General features: G+C 33.9%; 1 protein-coding gene across 1 annotated transcript; it reads left to right on the forward strand.

The window, feature by feature from the left end:
- Positions 1 to 1,023: 1,023 nt before the first annotated feature.
- LOC129939050 (kinesin-like protein Klp98A) lies at positions 1,024 to 18,177 on the forward strand. The gene is made up of 14 exons (XM_056046916.1): positions 1,024 to 1,498; positions 8,220 to 8,443; positions 9,410 to 9,723; positions 9,782 to 9,951; positions 10,019 to 10,415; positions 10,478 to 10,714; positions 10,793 to 11,299; positions 11,360 to 11,533; positions 11,665 to 11,787; positions 11,932 to 12,039; positions 15,746 to 15,918; positions 15,985 to 16,733; positions 16,935 to 17,113; positions 17,179 to 18,177. Exons 1-14 carry the CDS (start codon positions 1,452 to 1,454, stop codon positions 17,419 to 17,421), a joined length of 3,645 nt encoding a protein of 1,214 aa, XP_055902891.1. The 5' UTR covers positions 1,024 to 1,451; the 3' UTR covers positions 17,422 to 18,177.
- The last annotated feature ends 1,938 nt before the right edge of the window (positions 18,178 to 20,115 follow it).

Here is a 20,115-nt window from a genome sequence, read left to right on the forward strand (position 1 = left end):
TATTAAAATCCCGTTCTTGAAAATCCCGAAAAAAGGGTTTTAAAATCTTAAATCTTATCTAAACAAAGTCTTACAAAGTACGTGCTTTAGACTAAATAACAATAGGAGTCAAAGGTTTTTATGTAAATAATTGTAATTTTGTGTGTGTTTACTGTACATAAACATCCATCCTACAGCAAATCTACCTCTTGATAACGGTTTTACCGCTGACTTTGTTAGTTAATTTGAGTTTGTTTTAAAAGAATACTACTTTACTTTATACTTTTTTATTTTTTGATGTGTTATATTTGTTACAATAAATTAATAATAATTAAGATGAATCCAAAAAAATATCTCATTTTTTAATTTGGTTTAATTTAAATCTCGATCAATTACAAACCCAACAATACCGTTTTTATTTACAAAATACGTGCTTTAAACTAAATAACACTAAGAGTCAAAGGTTTGTATATAAACTAATTTGTTTTAAACGGGACTTTGAAAAGCAGGCTTTTAAAAAGCGGGATTTTAAAATCACGAATATAAAAACCGGGATATCTTACCCAACCCTATAATCATGAATTGTTTTATTTTGTCATATATAAAAAGCAACTACCTTGTATTCAATTATCAATTATATCAAAATTATGTATGACATTGAAACAAAAAAACAGCGAAGAAATGTCAAACTGAACCATTTTTAGGTTTTTTCTTTTATAAGAAAAAGGGGCTTGGAATGAATTTAAAATATAAATAAATGTTTCCTTTTTTATTATTATTTATTTGCACAAAAATTCATGATGTGGTGGAGGAAATTTGAGTCGTAGTATCTAAGTTTCTAACAAGTATTTGAAATCTACTACTCAATGTAGTTATACCTTAAATAACAGAATTTAAAATTTGGAAAAAATTCTTGGCAGCACTGTTTAAAGTTCCCATATTTGACAGTGACGTTTGTGGTGAAAACAATAACTGAGCACTGAGCAGTGTATTCGTGTTGAAAAGTGACAGTGGCTGGCAATAGCAAAATAAAGTAAAATTATTTATCTATCAGTGCGTGAGAAGAGAAGAAAGATTACGAACAAAAGTAGTGTCTTATTTCCCTCGTCAACAATTTAGCAATTTTATTTGTTTAAGCTTTGCTTCCATATCGATTAATTATTTGCAACTTTGTAAAACCCTTGTGTTTGTTTATCTTAATCTAAATAAATAAAAAGTGAACAATTTCTGATTTCCATTAAGAGCAAAAAGAACAAATTGTTAAAACTCCGCAAATGTCTAAACAAATTATTTCTCAACCGAGTGCTAATGCTTCTGCTGCCGTCATCGTCAAGTTTTTATTTTTTGTTCAACACAGCACCAGAAGCTGTGCAGAGCTTATTTAAGTGTATAATAAATTCTATATTTTTAATAACAATAAAAACAGTTGCGTTTAAGTAGAGGAACAAGGAAATAAGAACAAATAACTCAACATGTCTTCACTAAAAGTTGCTGTTCGGGTTCGCCCTTTCAATGCCAGGTGAGTGCACTTTTAAGAAGTTGGACTACTTGTTTTCATAGTTTGACGTTGCCGTTTTAATATAATTACGTCAACAACAGTACCTAACAAAAATCACATATAATTACCTCTACCTAGCGCTCTTGGAACTCTAACTTTAGGTACCTACTTTTGATGATCCAGCTTTTTTTGGGATCAACAAACAAAGAGACGATGAAGTGGGTTATAATTGCCTTAACAAAGTTACAATGGGAATGGGGGTCTCTTAGATCTAACACACAGCCTTCAAATTTATATAATTTTTGTTTCACTGTTCATACACAGAGGAGTAAACGGATGCTGTTTTGTTTTGACGGGAATGTTTTTTATCACACTTTTGTTGAGATTATGCATTTGAGAATTTAAGGGGTGTGTTGACTCATGATTTGGAACCATAAAAATCTTCAATATGTTTTTGAAAATATTTGCTATGTTCTTTTTTTGCGATTGTGCTTGAGTTGTGTCACCAGAAGGCTGCTCTGAAAGAAGCATAAAGGCTTTAAGTGAACCTTAATGCGCTTTCGTACTTTCTATTTTGCTACAACTAAATTAAAAAGAAAAACAAATATCATTTGGTAGAAACTAAACATGGTGTAGACTGCTGCTGAGTATGTGTAATAACTGAGAATTATTGTATAAAATAAAATTGTTTGTACGAAAATACCGTCACGCAACGTAGGTAGATTATAGTTAATGCTTTTTAATATAAACATCTAGGTATATAGGTATATGTGTAAATTTGTAGAATAACACTTATAATTTAGTATTTGGAACCACATTTATTATAATTGCGCTGTAAAAATGTATGCGTGAGCAATTTTAAATTCTGCTAAAAAGTTATTAAGGATAGCAAACATAAGTATGGTGTTAAAGTTTTAAAACAAATGTTTTTTTTCTTTCCTTCTAATTTGGAGCAATTAATTATATCTAGAAAGGGTGTCGCATAGTCCTCGACAGTACATTTCTAGGAGTCCTGAGGTCTTTTTAAATTGAAAAAACTTTAGTGATAGTTTCTTTTTTTATGATTTTAAAACAACTCATTTGTTTTATTTTTTTGATCTCGATAATGAATTTATAATTGTTAAAAGTTGGTTCACTATACTTTAAAGCTTATGACAGCTTCATCGAAATTAATAGTTAAGTGCGTAATATGTTCATTTTCAACCTTTTTGTTCCAGGTTTATTTAAAAAAAAATATTATTAAGCAGATATTATTTTTTATTTTTGTTGTACCCCAATTTCTTTTTTAAAAACATTTTAAAACAAAAGAAATTTACAAAAACCTTTTATGAGAAAATTATATATTATAAATAAAAGTCTAACTATAAATGTTTGGACTAGTTTTGCATTCTAAATGACTTTAAAGTTAAATGTTGAAATAAAGAAAAGTTGAGTTTCCAAAAATGAATTCTGGGCTTATTGTAATTGTTATACAAAATTATTCATTGCACTTAATACATATTTTGTCAGCATCAATTCAAAATGAAGCATACACATTTCGTTAAAATAATGTGACCTGTAAAAGGAAAGTAGGTCTTCACATCAAAGCAAAAAAATACACACGGTGCATTGCGAAAATAGCAGCATTTAAACAATCGAAGTTCGATTGAAAATAAAGTGTTTGAAAGCATTTTTGAGAAAATTTTAAATAGCAAAAAACTTTTAAATTATGTACATAATTCACATCACATTAAAAAAAATTACTAAATAATCTTTTAAAAATAACAAAAAAACCCTTAAAAAAACTTAAATAAATAAGCAGAACAAAATTAGTACCATTAATCTTACTAAGAACATGGTAAGAAGCCAATATCTTTCTACAGTGTATCAATTTCATATTCGTACCACTTCAATGAAAAGTTTGAATGTTTTCAATTTTTTTACCAATTTTTCAGTTTTCGAGGTTATTTGTGTTCATTCATAGAGAATTTCCTCCTTAAGATCGGTTTTGTTCGGATTCTGCGGTCCAATTCGTCCCTTAAATTCCAAAAACTTACTCCAATTAAAGAGAAGCCACATTTGGGTAGCATTCGCTCTATGCTTTGGGTCGTTATCCTGATAAAAATTAAAGTTGGTTTCTAGACCCATTTGTGCAGCACAATCTTTTAAATTCGTCTTCAGGATACCGATGTAGATCTTGTGATCTATAATTTCTTTAATTATGTGCAGTTTCCCAACTCCAGCTGCTGAAAAACAACCCCACACCATTACCGACCCACCACCATGTTTAACGGTTCCTCGAGTGTTTTGCGAAGGGTATTCAGTATTCGGCTTATGCCAAACCATTTGTCTACCATCCGAAACATGAATATTGAACTTTGACTCATCTGTGAAAATAACCGTTTTCCAGAAGTCAAAGTCTTTTGCTTAGTATTCTTTGGCGAATACAAGCCGTTCAAGTCTGTTGACATGAATAATGAATGGTTTTTGCCCAATACTCTTCCGTTAAAACCTTTTTTCGTATACAATTCCGCAACGTTCCAGTGAAAAATTGTTTTTCATGGGATTGGCGAAGATTCTGTGACAATTTTGGTGCACTTATCTTTAGATTTTTATATTTCATGCTCAATTATCCTCTTGTCCTGCGTTTTGAAAATACTTCTTGTCGTATATTGACAAACCGGTTAAACCGCTGATTTAGCTCGATTAACTAAAGATAAAAACTGTTTATAAGATTTACCTTCTTGGTTGTATTTTACAATGAGCTTTCGAAGTTCTTTAGAGGTTTAACTCGCTTTTTTGTTATTGTTGGTAAATTCAGGTCTGTTGGTAGAGGCACTCCGCAAGGTGGTGTTCTGTCCCCTCTCCTGTGGAACATAGTGGTTAACGAACTACTAATATCCCTTGAGAGGGAAGAGTGGTTGCGTATGCCGATGATGTTGCTATCGCCGTGACAGGAGAACATCCTAATACACTGAGAGACCTCCTCCAAAACGCACTCAATCTGCTCACTAGATGGACTGATCACTGCGGACTTAGTATTAATCCTCAAAAAACACACCTCGTCCTTTTTACACGGAAATACAAAATCCCAGTAATTGTACCTCCTTCAATAAAAGGTGTACCACTAATTTTTACCAATGAAGCCATATACCTTGGTCTGATATTGGACAAAAAATTAAGTTGGAAATCTATTCAGGAAAGAGTTAAAAAAGCCATAGGAAGCAAATGGGGTTTTCAACCTCGCATAACCTACTGGCTATACACATCGGTCATCCGACCAATACTTATGTACGGGGTTGCAGTATGGTGGACTGCACTCGAGAAAGCCACATACTACGACAAACTCAGCAGTCCAACGCACTGCATGTTAGACACTCTCCTCCATCTGACACCCCTCGACATCTTCAGCAAGCAAGTGGCAGCGAGTACAGCCAAAAACTTCTGGATGACAAAAGCATTCATTTTTAGATCCAAGACGAATGTGGGAGTTGGTAGTGGTGGGCACTCAGAAAAGCTTAATCTAAGCATCTCATTCCGCTTCCCTAATCATTGTAGCGTGGTCCAAGCGGAAATTTTAGCGATCAAAGAGGTTCAACTTCTGATATCCGCATCTTCTCTGACAGTCTGGCTGCTGTTAAATCTCTTGACGGTTTCTCAACCAAATCTCAAACGGCCCTCGATTGCCGATCGTCTCTTGTGAAGATGGCGCAGCAATTTAACATTCACCTTTGTTAGTGTCGGGCCACAGAGACATCACGGGAAATTGTAGAGCCGATGAACTCGCTAAAAATGGAACCCTCATGCCTTCACCTGAAAGGGAGGAGATAGATATACCGATAGCTACATGTAAACTTCTGCTAAACGAAACAGCTTTTGCGATAACAAACTCTAGGCGGCAAAATTTACCAACATGCGCAGCCACAAAACTCATTTGGCCTTCACTTCCAGCTCTAAAAAGTTGTTATCTCAAAGCAAACACGCAATACGACTTCGTGTAGCCTCAAATGACTTCTGCAGGAGCTGTATGGACGAAGAAGAAGTGGAAACAATCTCTCACCTTCACTGTACTTGCCCTGCTCTTTCACAAAGACGCAAACTTTATCTGGGAGACTACTCTTCTGATATTCTCAATGAAATAGCTAAAAAGGATATCAAATATCTTCTTCGCTTTATAAAAAGCTCAAAATGGTTCGGCTAGTAAAAAGTAATTCTCTAAATTCATGTGGTATCACAATGGGACTTTTCTTTTGGCCCAAGTGCGTGGGTTCTGAATACACAGCCACTTTAACCTAACCTAACCTTAAATTCTGGAACAAATCGTCTAAAACGCTTTTACCAATTCTAAATGACTTCAGAATACTTTAAATAATAGAACTTGGATGGCAAAATACATTTGCTTCATAATGCAAGGGAAATTAAAGCTGCTTAGAAACTTAGAACTAAGCGAAATTGATCTAGTTTTACAGTAGTTTTATCATTTTAGCATTTACTTAGTAAATGATTATTACCAACTAAGAAAACTTCACAAAATGAACACATGAATAGACACTTAACCTGCATGTGGTACTAATATTTTACATTAAGCCATTTAAGATCAGAAGAACATTCAAAGGTTTAATAGAAGGGATACGAATATACATAATTGATACACTGTATATAATTATTATCCTAAGAGGAAGCCCACTTAAATTAGTTTTTGTAGTCTTTGTTATGAATTACTGCTTCACAATGTTTAGTTATTAAGCTTACTAAATTATGGCCCTTTTAAACGAATTATTTCCCCGGAAGCATTTCCTTCGGTGGGTTAACTATTCCAAAGACTGCTATCTTCGTAACACCCCACAAACTTTCAATCGGTTTTAAGTGCAGCCACTATATGACATTTTTGAATGATCTTCTTTAAACCATTTTAGATTGTTATTGTCATTTTCGTGTTGACAGGCTCAAAAGAGCGGCATCTCTTGCTTTGCATAAGTGCGCATAACATTTTGGAGTATTTGAACGAAAAGCTGTTGGTTCATGATGAGATTAATCGAATATAGGGAAGACATTCCCACACCATTGCTCTTCACGCTCTGTTCTTAACTGTTCCTTGTGTGTAATTAGACTTATATTCTGTTTTTGAAATGGCAGTACCCGTGGCGTGACAGTAAGTGCGTGGGACTGTGCTGTGCTTCATCCTCTCCCTAAAAAGGGAAAGGACAACTCCAACCCGTCAAATCTTCGGTCGATAAGGCTTCTTCCGAGTATCAGCAAAGTTTTCAAAAAGTTCATGAATAGGGCTCTGACTAAGTAGGCTGCAGACAACAAAATAATTCCGGATAAACAGTTCGGGTTCAAGGCGGGTCATAACACAATTCATGCTGCCTCTAAACTGATTTCTGATATCCAATGGAATAAATTAAAACAACATTGCACAGGTGCTGTTCTGGTTGGTTTGGAAAAGACCTTTTAAACCGTATTGTTAGAGCGTCCTAACCTAAAACTGAGCAGGTTTGGCATAAGCAAGCCATTGTTGTATATACTTTATGATATGCTTGACTGTAGCTTGTTGTCAAAAGTGGCAATGTAACTTCTACCACAACATTCTTAATTAAAAATGGTCTTCAACAGGGAGCGGTGAATTCGCCGATTCTCTTCAGCATCTACACCAGCGATCTGATAGGTAGTCTTACAAAGGCAATTGCGTACGCCGACGACGATCTAATTGCGTACAGAACGGCCCGAAAAGTTGAGGTTATTAGAATTCTCTTGAAGCGTGATTTCGAAAAGATTCAGCGATATTGCGATGACTGGAAACTGAAAATAAATGTCCAGAAGTAGGAGAGAATACTGTTCCGGACTCCGTTGGCTGGAGCCACGAAGAATACGTGCAAGAATTGGCGCAAGAACGAGCGGCAGTGTTTACGACGCTGTACCGGCTTATATCGATCAGCGGAATCTTCTTATGCGCATTACTTTTTCAACGAGGTTCTATACAACGGGGCTTTAATCAACAGAATTGACAATTTCGTGATAAAACTCTTTTGAGGTCACATTGCAGGAGCTATATCTTCGACCAACAACTTAATTTTCGGGGCGTTCTATCCGAACGACGAATATTTTGAGAGTGCACGTCTGATCGGCTTAATTCCACCAGAGGCATTCCTCCTTTTGTATAGATGCAGTCGTGGATAGTGGACTCCTGTACAATCGGGACGTCATGGCACAAGGCGGAGCAGAGCTCCTTCGGTTCAGTATTGCTGTGTCCGAACGGTTCCGAACTGATAGGATGAATCAGTAGAACCTGTATTGGTGGCCTCAATCGGCACTTGATAGTGGGTAGTTGTTAGCCTTGGTCGGCTTACATACTTGTTTTATAGTTTAAGGGTTTAGTTTTAAGTAGAATAGGCATCGTGGCACCAAACAAAAATAATTGCAAAACAAATTAAAAAAACATGGAATAAGAAAAAAAATTGTTGAAAATGAAAAAGCATCAAACTTTTTCTAAAGCGATTTTTAATCTTGGTTTATTGGTTTGATGGGTTAATTTAATTTTTGAACTTTATTTGAAAAACGAAAGCAAAAAAAAACAGTAAATTTCACGCTTTATTAAAATAGATTGATAATTATTTATTTTTAAATTTTTCATATAATGATCAAAGACAAAAAAAACATGCATAATCTAAACGGTTAAAAAAAAAAACAGTTTTCTAAATAGCTGAAAACTCTAGGCTTTGTAAGTCTAAAAGATTTTTTAATTTTTTTTTCCCCCTAACAGAGAAATTGATATGGATGCTCTTTCAATTGTTGAAATTGAAGGTAGCAAAACTCGATTATATAAGCCAAGGACTCAAGTAGTACGCGATGCTGGACGAGAAAATCACTTTGATTTTACATTTGATTACTCATATTGGTCTTTTGATCCAAATGACAGCCATTTTGCAACACAAGAACAAGTATACAAGGATCTAGGGACAGATGTTGTTGACTGCGCTTTTGAAGGTAAGAAATCTCATAAATATCATAAATAAATTACGAATTACAAAAATACATTATACATGTTAAAAACGTTGTGTTTATTTTCAATACAATCATTTAATTATGACCTTAAAAAGTTGACCATTAACTGACAATTAAACACAAACATTAATTTCATATTCTCAACTATTACGATGGATAAACTAAAATTGTCATGATTCTGATCTTTTAGAGCTTTTAGACTATCCTAGCAGCTCGAGTCTTAATTAGGAACTGAATGAGTGCTTTGCTAACAAGTAGCGAAATACATGTATGTACGTTTACTTTTTTTTTTATTGAGTTATTATTTTAAAATAACTTCAATTCAGTTTAACATTCTAACCTAGCTTTAATATGGTACTACACAAAAAAGACTACTCGTAAATTAGTTCAATATCTTTCATTTCCTTTGAACACACCGCTTTTCACACTATTCTAAGTTTTGATATGTTAAACCTACAAATGGTTTCTTTAACAAGAAACAAGAAAAAAAAGTTCAAGTAACTCAGACCATTTTAGATCCCTTTGCAGATACACAACTTATAACAAAGTTTTTCTAATAGTTGAGAAAATAATACTTTTCTTCTTGGTTGTAACAAGATATCATCTTGTTGTTCGGTCTGTTAAATTTATGTGCCCGCACGCGTTTACCCTTTAGTGCTGCAATAAAACAAAACCTCGCAAATCACTTTAAATCAAAAAGACGTTAACATAAATTGATGTATGTACATAGGTATGCCTGTAAAGAGATTGTTTATTAAAAGGGAAAGTCAAATTCAAAGAAAGCTTGTAAACCTTACAAACAGAGTACAAATTACACATTACACATTACACTTTCATTTTCATATAATATCAGTTAGATGCGTTTGAAATTCTTTTGAATCCAAACACAAAAACAACCAAGATGACTTATCAATTTATCTTTCCTTTATTATTACAATAACTCTATAGGTTACAATGCCTGTGTTTTTGCCTATGGCCAAACAGGCAGTGGAAAAACATTTACCATGATGGGCAAGCGCGATAACCCAGGGCTCATTCCGAGAATTTGTGAAGAACTTTTCCTTCGGATAAAAGTAGGTCAAGAATCTGGCACGGGATACAAGACACAAGCCAGCTACTTAGAAATCTATAATGAACAAGTGAAAGATTTACTTGGCCCGCACAACCGAGGACATAGTTTGAAAGTGCGCGAACATCCAAATATTGGACCGTATGTTGATAATCTCTCACAACATGCTGTTTCTGACTTTGATGAGATTCTGGTAATATTCCTAAAAGGTTTATAATTTTTAAAAAGTCTTAAATAAATGCAAATTGAAGGAATGCATATCACGGGGAAATGTTCAACGCACTACAGCCAGCACCAACATGAATGACACCAGTAGCCGCAGCCATGCAATATTTACGATAACCTTTGTGCAAGCTGTTTTTATGAATGACAAGCCAAGTGAAACTGTTTCCAAGATACACTTGGTGGACTTGGCAGGCAGGTATGGCACAGCACTGATGTAAATTGTTTAGAAATATGATTTTAATTTTGGTTTTGAAATTTTTAAGTGAGCGGGCAGATGCTACCGGGGCAACTGGACAGCGTCTTAAAGAAGGGGCTCATATAAACAAATCACTGGTTACTCTGGGAAAAGTAATCTCGTTGCTTGCCGAACAAACTAGCAAAAATGACAATTCAAAACGAGTCCTCTACATACCCTATCGTGACTCGAATCTTACGTGGTTGCTTAAAGATAGTTTAGGTGGAAATAGTAAGACCATCATGATTGCCGCATTGTCACCGGCTGACTGCAACTATAGCGAAACTCTGAGTACGTTGCGGTATGCGAATCGGGCAAAGAACATTATAAACAAACCTACAATTAATGAGGATACTAATGTGAAACTTATTCGTGAACTCAGGGAAGAGATCAATAAGCTTAAGTCGATGTTAAGCGGTGATATTGTAAGTATGGCTTCGCATATGACATGTGACATATTTATTGATGATTGGTCATATTTCTGCAGAACTCTCTGACACCTTCATCGAAAATGTTGGAAGACCTGCTGAAGAAAGAAGCACAAGAAAAGGTTCTAACCGAGGAATGGACAGAGAAGTGGAAAGAGGCACAGTCGATATTACAAGAACAGAAATCGTTGGGCTTACGCAAGTCTGGTGTTGGTGTCGTGTTAGATTCTGAGATGCCTCACTTGATTGGAATACATAATGACATAACAACTGGTGTCACCTTGTACAGCTTGAAAGTACGTTTGTGGTTAAGAACTTCTTTAAAATTTCTGATTTATGATTCTTGTTAATCACAAGTACATGTATAATTGCAGGAAGGAGAAACACTTATTGGTACAGTTGAGTGTGAAATTCCTCAGGATATCGTTCTAACTGGAGATGGTATTCAACCACAGCACTGCAGCATTATTCTTTGTGATGGCAATGTGACACTTCACCCTCGGCCGTTTTCTCAATGTTGGCTAAACGCGCATCTGATTGATCAGCCAACATCTATCTCACAGGGTGATATCATCTTACTTGGCCGAACAAACATATTCCGTTTCAATAACCCTGCCGAGGCGGCAAAGCTTCGCAACGATCTGTCTCGTTCCCATTTGGATATGTCAAGATTGCAATTGATAACGACGTCTCGGGAAAATCTTCTTAGTAGTAGCTTCTATGGAGAAGATGACTTACCGAGTAGTTTAACGTCCACACCTAATAAAAGGAATAAGCAGTATCATCCTAATAAGCTGACATCACGAGATGACCCGGAGCTACAGGATGAGAATAGAAAAATTCTGGAAACCATTGAAAACGCTTTGAAACAGCTAAATATAGTAAGATTTGTTGTATGCAAGTTCGACCTCTTTATGTCTTTTTATTTCGTATGATTCTAGGAACGTGTTCAAATGTACGAACAATACAAAACGAAAGTGCGTAAGCTTACTGATGAACTTCGTCGGTTAGAAAAAGAAGAAATGGATAGTTCTGAGTTGCTGTTGTGTCGAGAAAGGGAGCTTTTAGCTCGGAAAGATATGCTTTTATGGGAAAAGAATAATGAAAAGGTTCAGGTAAGTTTGTTTTGATTGTGCTTCAGGAAAAAAAAGATTTTTTTATTTTGTAATTATGTGTGTGTGTAATTTGAAATTTTTGTTTTAGATTATGACCTCATTTCCTTATGTTTCTTTTTTATTTTGTTCAGATTGATATCGTTTGTAGACAAATTTCCACTTTTCAAACCCAGCTCGACTCAAAGAAACGAGATTTTTCTGAGTATGTAGCGAAAGAATTACAAGAATTGCAAGATTATGGTAAACTTGACGAGGTTGGTTTATATGTTTTTTTTTATTATATAATTTGTTTAAGTTGCCTAAATTGTTCTTTATAAATGTATTTTTATGTTGTTTTTATTTTTTTCAAATCTAGTTTAAAATTGTATGTATGTTTATGATTGTTATTTTATTTCCAGGTTGGAATAAAAATAACCGAGTGTACACAACTTTCTGGTGATCTTCTGTTACAAGCTGTAGAATCTTTAGATTCAGCTCAGTTTGTAAAGGACACCGTTAAGAAAAATGTAAGTTGAGCTATGGGTTAAGTTAAGCTAAATTTGTCGTAATAAGTAAATTAATATTCAATTTTTGTATAGAATGTATATGATAGTAAATCTTTTAATCAATTATTTAAATCTAACTGTCATACTTGATATGAAGCAGAAACACAAAGCTTATACTTTTGAGATAAATAAAATAAATAAACTGGGTGGCGCAACAGTCCGTTGAGAACTAGGGCCTAGTGGCTTACAACTCTCAACCATTCCTGTGTGCGAGTACTGTTGTCAGGGATGGAGGGGACCTATAGCTTTAAGCCGAATCTGAACGGATAATTTGAGAATGCACTTTTCATGACAAGAATTACTCTTGGAGAATTTGTCAATTCCTCGCAAGTGGCAGTACCCGTGAAAAAAACTTTAGATGGCAGGGATTGTATAACTTACAACTAACTTAATGGTCCCATACGTACACTCTAAGTTAAACTATAACACTAACTACTACCTTTCGGCCTAAAATCTATTTTACTTCAATTTAAATTTGATTTATTTTTGTATTCATAGAAAATATTGAAAAAAAAACTAATATCAAGATCCTTTTTTATTTTTACTTAAAAACTACTCAAAATAAGGTCCTTAATATAAAACTTAACGCTAACTCAAACTACCTATTCTACCTATAAACTACGAAAAACTAGAACAACCACAGCAGCACATCTAACGTTTTTTGTTTTTATATTTTATTGTCTTTTTAATTTTTTTTTTGCCACCAAGCCTATGCTACTTAAAACTAAAACTCTAAAACTATAAAAAAAATTATGTAAGCCGGCCAAGGCTTAAGACCCCATCCCGACTATCCAATATCAAGTGCCGATTGAAGCCACCAAAACTGGTTCTCCTGCTTCACCCTATCAGTTCGGTCCCGTTCGGACAGAGCCCTACTGAACCGAAGGAGCTCCATTTGCCATGACGTCCCGACTGTATGGGAGTCGCTTATCCACGGTTCTTCGTCTGACGTGGTAGATTGAAATTGTCAATTCAGTTGATTCGAGCCCCGTTGTATAGGACCTCGTTGGAATAGTAATGCACATTAGAAGATTCGGCTGTTCGATATAAGCCGGTACAACGTCGTAAACACTGCCTCGAACACCCGAAACTTCTCCATCTGGGAAGGGGCAACGTTGAACCACACAGGACAACCATAAACTATCATTGGCCGTATGAGGGCCATGTAGCAAATTACCTTCACTCTGGGGTCAATCCGACTGCTAAAAAACAGCTGTTTCATCAGAGCGAAGGCTCCTCTGGCCCTGGTCAGAGCAGCATTTATATGTCTGTCGAAAAATAAATAATGATCTAACCAGATACCTCACTACACTTTTGCTCGCTAATGGCTGCCCGTGAAGATCAACGATGACCATCTTGCGCCAATTCTTGCATGTATCCCTCGTGGCCCTAGCCAACGGAGGCCGGAACAGAATTGTCTCCGACTTCTGGACATTTATTTTCAGTTTCCAGTCATCGCAATATCGCTGAATCTTGTCGAAATCACGCTGCAAGAGAATTTTAATAACCTCAACCTTTCGGGCCGTTCTGTACGCAATTAGATTGTCGTCGGCGTACGCAATTGCCTTTGTAAGACTATCTATCAGATCGCTGGTGTAAATGCTGAAGAGAATCGGCGAATTCACCGCTCCCTGTTGAAGACCATTTTTAATTAAGAATGTTGTGTTAGAAGTTACATTGCCACTTTTGACAACAAGCTACAGTCAAGCATATCATAAAGTATATACAACAATGGCTTGTTTATGCCAAACCTGCTCAGTTTTAGGTAAAGACCCTCTAACCATACGGTTTCAAAGGCCTTTTCCAAATCAACCAGAACAGCACCTGTGCATTGTTGTTTTTATTTATTCCATTGGATATCAGAAACGAGGGTAGACGCAGCATGAAGTGTGTCATGACTCGCCTTGAACCCGAACTGTTTATCTGCAGCCCACTTAGTCAGAGCCCTATACAGTCCAACGCACTAACCGTCATGCCACGGGTACTACATATATATACTTTTGAGATACAGGGGTGGAATGATAGTCGACTATCAATTTTTTTGATAGTCAAATTGACTATAATTTTCATTCCGTCTGTGTAAGATGATTCAAGTATTTCAGATTCAAATTGTCAAAATTCGTTGTTGCCTTGGTGAAATTTTTAATTGATTCATATAAAATATCTAAATAAAAGTATCAAATTGGCTTATTTTGAATAAAATTCTTAATTTTCTCGCTTTTTTCAAATGTCGTAAGCTTTGTCGGTCACAGGAATGTGTTTTTTTAAAGAAATAAAGTGAACTAAGAAAATTTTCCAGTCGTTTTTGTAAGTGTCTGGTAGCAATTTGACTATCAACTTACGTAGATCAAATTCGATCATTTTGATTGTCCTTTATTAACAATCACCTTAGCCACCTCAGGGTTAAATAAAGTTATGGCAAAAATAAAATTGAAAAAAAAAACTGTTTTAGTTTTAAAGTTGTTTGTTTTACTTAAGTTAAGCTTAAACGACGTTGAAAATAATAGCAATTGGTTCAGAGAGAATAATTATTTACAGCATCAACATGAGCCTTATTTGTAGGCAAGTTTTTACACTTGCTGCCCCTCGCATTGTACATTCGCTTAGTTTTTGAAATTAACTAAAAGGATTTACGTAAAGATTTACTCTCTCTTATTTAGTGAAATGTTTCGTGTGAGTTCCTCTTTCTAAGCTACCCCTTGGTATTGGCTTAGTCTATCTATATATTGATTTTTTGAGTAATGAAAAATCAATACCCTATGCATATAGAGTAAACCACAGCCACATTTATAATCTCACAAGGAGGCCATCCCAACACATGTTCCTGGAATTAACCAGGGGGTTTCAACATATCCCGTGGTACCGCATCTTCAGTGCTATGACAAATTAGTCTTTGATGAAGTGGCATCTAGGAAAGATAACTCTAGAAGTGGTCGCCCAACATCTTGTGGGATGCAATCCGCCGAGCTTTATTTGTAATTTACATCATTCCTGAAAATGATTTTTAATTCCACTTCAGATATTTTTAAACTTACATTAAATATCGAGAAGGGGAAGAATGGATCTCAAAGTATTGAAACAAAAATACATTTATTTGGAATTTCAATGTGACAAAGTTAACACTTGAGGGTTACTTCTCTAGTACGTTTTTCCAATTCTTGTAATGGATGGAATATTTCGAATAAATCGTATGTTTCACTTACTATAGAATGTTTCCCATACAAATTTGCACCTTAATTGGCTTTTTGTGCAGGATAGTGAAACCAAACATAGTATCTCAAAAACTGCTTCTCTCATTAAGAGGGAATTGAAACTGCCCTGTTCCAATGAGCTCAATAGTAAGAAAGTAGGAAAAGTAATTTAATATGATGATCAAAAACGTTACTTTTTTCTTTGGATTAAAACAAAATATTTAATATTTTTTCTTTTTATTCGAAATCTCAAAAGAGTCAACATTTTTAAACGAAAAATAAATGTTAAACTTAAATACTAGTATATGTATGTACCTACTTTTTAAAATAAAAATTACAGGAGGAAGGGCGTGCCACGCAGTCATGCATTTTATTTAAATTTAAGATTTTAATACAAAAATAATAATGTACCAAAAAAACATAAACATTGGGTTTCCTTCTTCGTAATAAAAGTTGAATTACATATTTATTTTCAGAACGATGACGTAAAGAAATTAGAAGAACAAATTACTGACAAGGAAAAGGTTTTAAATGCTGGTACAAACAAAATTGCAAAAATCGATGAAGAAATAATGCAGTTGGATCAAGAATTGCAAGAACTTAATTCACAAGGAAGGGAAAAGACTGATATGAATTCAAAAAAGTCGTCGTGAGTTATTTTCTTGTTAATGTTTTTTTCTATAATAAAATGTACTTTATTTGAATTTTTTTGTAGCTTAAAACTAAACTTAAACAAAATGACTAATAGCGATGTACGAACCGACCAAGACGAAATCTCAAACTCTGATACTTATGAAACTTGTGATACCTTCCATACAATAAGCTCTGTTTCGCCAATTCAAAATGATCTCCCAACAACATCGTCATGTTCATCGAATTTCGTCGATAACCTACCATCGTCTAGCAGTACAATTGGCAACAGCAGTGACAGCAATAGTTTAGCACCTCCAAATCCTATTATGAGTGACAGCGGAGTGTGTCTAGAATCGATGTCGAGAGTTCCTAATGGCATTCCAATAGTCGTAACTAGTCCGACCAATTCTAGTGGCGACGGCGGCGGCGGGGCAAAAAGTGTGAGCGATGGCGACGGCGATGATGATACTGCTTCATGTTCATCTTGTGAAACAGGACGAAGTTCAGAAGTGTCAAAATCCTATTGCTCAATGCATGCGTTGAGAAGAAAAATTGCTGCTCAAAAAGCTCTTATTATGAAGAATTTAGAAATGGATGCAGATAAGTCACAACTAGATGCACAAATTGCCCAACTGCAAGAATTGCAAAGGCGATATGTAAAAATGGAAAAAGAACTTAGCCTAAATGGTCGAAGTCATTTGGAGTGCTGCAATAATGATGAAATTAACTATGATGATGGAAGTTGTTCAAACCAGGCCAGGCCACAATCAATGGACGCTTCTTCGTATGTTCCAAGCATGACGATGTCATGTCCTTCTATGCGGGATTATCGTAAGCCAAAAATAAATCCATGTTGTTATTCTTATTTTTAACAGTCCTTACACCATCTGCTCGAGCATACTCGAAATTACTAGAGTTGAACTTTTGAAAATAATACTTAAACTTCTTTTATTTTCAAATGCAATATTTAAATTTCTATTGTTAAATTTATTTAAAATCTTTGTTTCTTTTAAATCATGTTTTTATGTATAGCACACGAACCGGATCAATTTATATCTATACCTAGTTTTGTTATCAGAGGTGCTGGAAAGCAAACACACTACGAATACGAAATTCGAATAATTCTGCCCGATGGAAAATTAAACATACTCCGGCGTTATAGTCGTTTTCGAGAGCTGCACTTGACAATGAAACATTGCTATGGATCGAAGGTAAAATATTTGTATTTGATTGATTTTGAGTCTTTATTAATAAAAAATATTCTGTTCTCTCAAAGATTGGTGCTCTTTCATTTCCTCGTCGTGAAATATTCTCTTCGAATAGTGAATCGGTTGCCAAACATCGAAGACGTTTGCTTGAACTATATGTCCGTCGGCTAATCGTTGTTTGTGCTCGTATCCCCCAAAGTCCAATATACGAAGGCCCTGGTGGTCCTGGTATAACTCGTGTCACATTAGCCAATCTCTCGCCGTTCTTTAAGAAGGGTCTGTTCGAGAACGGGAAGCACGGGACTGGATAATAGTAACTCTGATTTTTAACTATGTTCTACCAATTCTGTCCCTCTTGATCTTTGCCTTTTCCATTCTTAGCCTTAGTAGTAACTATTACGATTAAGAGTGATTATATACTTCATACTATTGTAAGGGGATTTATTTTACAAACAAAAATTTAATTTAATTTCTCATGTATTTTCTAATTATAAGTTTTTGATCTTTTCATTTATTATTACATAATTTAACTTCATTTACATGAAAACAAATAAACAACCCCAGTGACTATATTACAAACAAAAATTATAAAACATTTACTGAATAAAACATAAATAAAAACTGTGATGATTATATCGAAAGAAAAGAAGTTACATATTTTACGTAAACGTTACTTAATTGTTATTGTAATTTGCGTAATTGTTACAAAAAACAAAATCGTTCATTGAATTAATGAGCTTAAAAAATAGACAAATAATGATAAGTACAATAATTTATGTAAAAATACAAAAAACAAACTTGAGAGTATTATTCCATAAAAAGGCATTAAATGTAAACTTAAAGGATCTTAGTATATATGTATGCTCTAAGTTTCTACAGAGAGTGTTTTAAATAAAAAGTATATCTATTTAATCTATCTTATATTATAAATTGAGGTTTTAAACCCTAAAATAGATCAGAAACTATTTTGTTTCAAAAAGCTCAGCAACTGCTTGGTTTCAAAAACAACAGTTAAAGCAGGTATTTTTCGTTCTTATGTTTCTATAATTATCTACTTAATACTCCAAGCTAAAAAATAAAAAAAACAACAAATTTAAATAAAAGGAATAAATGTTCTGACCACGATCTATAAAAATGGCATGCTTTTGAATCTTCACAGAGGAACATCTGCTCCTCCTTCTGTTCTTCCGTAATATTATCTCCACCATAAATATTCTCAACGAAAACACATTTCCAAAGTTGTGAAAATGGAAAAGTGTTAATTATAAACAGTTATTTTGTTATTCGCAAAAAGTGTATGTACTGCACAATTAAGAACACACATTTCAGTATAAGGATCAATTCAATGTCTCAGCTGCATTCTAACCTTAGAACACTTTGCACTGACTGCTTTCCTTTTATGTAAATAAATAATAAATGTTTAATAAGGGACGTAAATCATAACTTCAGACTTTAAAATACTCTAAAACGAAGTTTCACAGTTGACGTTTAATGAATTCAATTGTAGTGTCGTGAATGGAAAACAATCGTTGCTCTGCAGCTTAGTTGATTTTTTTCTAAAATGTTGGCAATGACTTCAAAAACCTATACTAATTTTAAGAACTGATAATAATCATCTACTAGCTGTGAACTTTTTGTCCTGTCTGATTTGTAAAAATAGTTAGGTATATGTTTTCATTTTAAAGCATTATACAATTCATGCGATTTCTTCTTCAATATTCTAATGTACCTCCGTGTAAATAACATTCAAATTAACTCATCTTAAACTATCGTATCAAATAATAAAATACCTTTTATCATAAACAGAAATTGTAAATAAAATCTTGCAACCTAGATAAATGAATTAAATTTATATATATTTAAATAGTTGAAAAATCAACTGAAATGTAGGTTAGACTAAATGAAAAAAAAAATTGTATTTATTTAAAACAACTACATTATATTTAAAAAAAAACTAAACAGCAATGTAAGATTTGATCTACAAAACATCTAATGATATTTTATATACCTACCATATATTTTTGAAAACTAAATCCATATGCTGTTTCTTTTTAAGAAGTGCTAAAGAACAAAATGTTACTTTAAATTTATATTAAAATATGAAATAAACTAATATTTGTTTCGAATTTTCTTAATAAATCAAGAGCACTATTTTCTAACAGATATTGTTGAATATATAATTTGTGTAATAATTATTGTATTTTATACAGAGATTACGTATTTAATTTAACGTACAACTAGTAAAATTCATTCTTCCAGTTAGAAATTTTGTAAAACAATTTTATTCAAATAAAATAATATATTCTTAAGATTAAAATTGGTTAAAAACTGTTTCATTTATTAACTGATTAAATTCGAATTCGTCTAAAAACCATGTATCGTTTCATTTCTTTTCATTTGAGTTTTATAAGGTTTTAAAGTGTTAATAAGGTAAGAACTTTGGATTGTAGTAAAAAACTGATTGAATTCACATTACCAGACAGATTTTAGAAAACAAACGTTTTTTTTTGCAACCCCAGCATTACCATGACTTTCCACTCGTTCCAAAAGTCTAAGGGTTGCGTTAATTTAAATCACATGAAAAGTAAATTTGTTTATTTAATACCAATAGCTATTCAAAGTTCTTAGGAAAAGGCTTTCTACAATTTAATCGTAATTGCGAATGTTAATTTCAAAAGGCAATATAAAATATGAATACAAAATATACTTTTACCTCACAAGCAATAGCAGTGATTTTTTTAAGTGGCCGACAAAAGTCTACGCACGAACACTTGATTAAACACTATTATTTTTAACGACGTTTAACCTTTATTGGTTTTATTGTCTACTTACGAAATTTTCCACTTTAGCCGATGCAATGTTCTGCTTCTTCAAGATCTTTCTTGTAACAGCACATACAGGTCGGTTAAAGTGGCTGTTGGTTGGGAAGTCCAACACACTTAGACCAAAGTATGGTTCGTTGTGATACCACATGGATCAGTTCATCAGCTTAATTCGTCGAACCA

The sequence above is a fragment of the Eupeodes corollae genome, chromosome 1, assembly GCF_945859685.1.
Source record: "Eupeodes corollae chromosome 1, idEupCoro1.1, whole genome shotgun sequence".
NCBI classification, from domain to species: domain Eukaryota; kingdom Metazoa; phylum Arthropoda; class Insecta; order Diptera; family Syrphidae; genus Eupeodes; species Eupeodes corollae.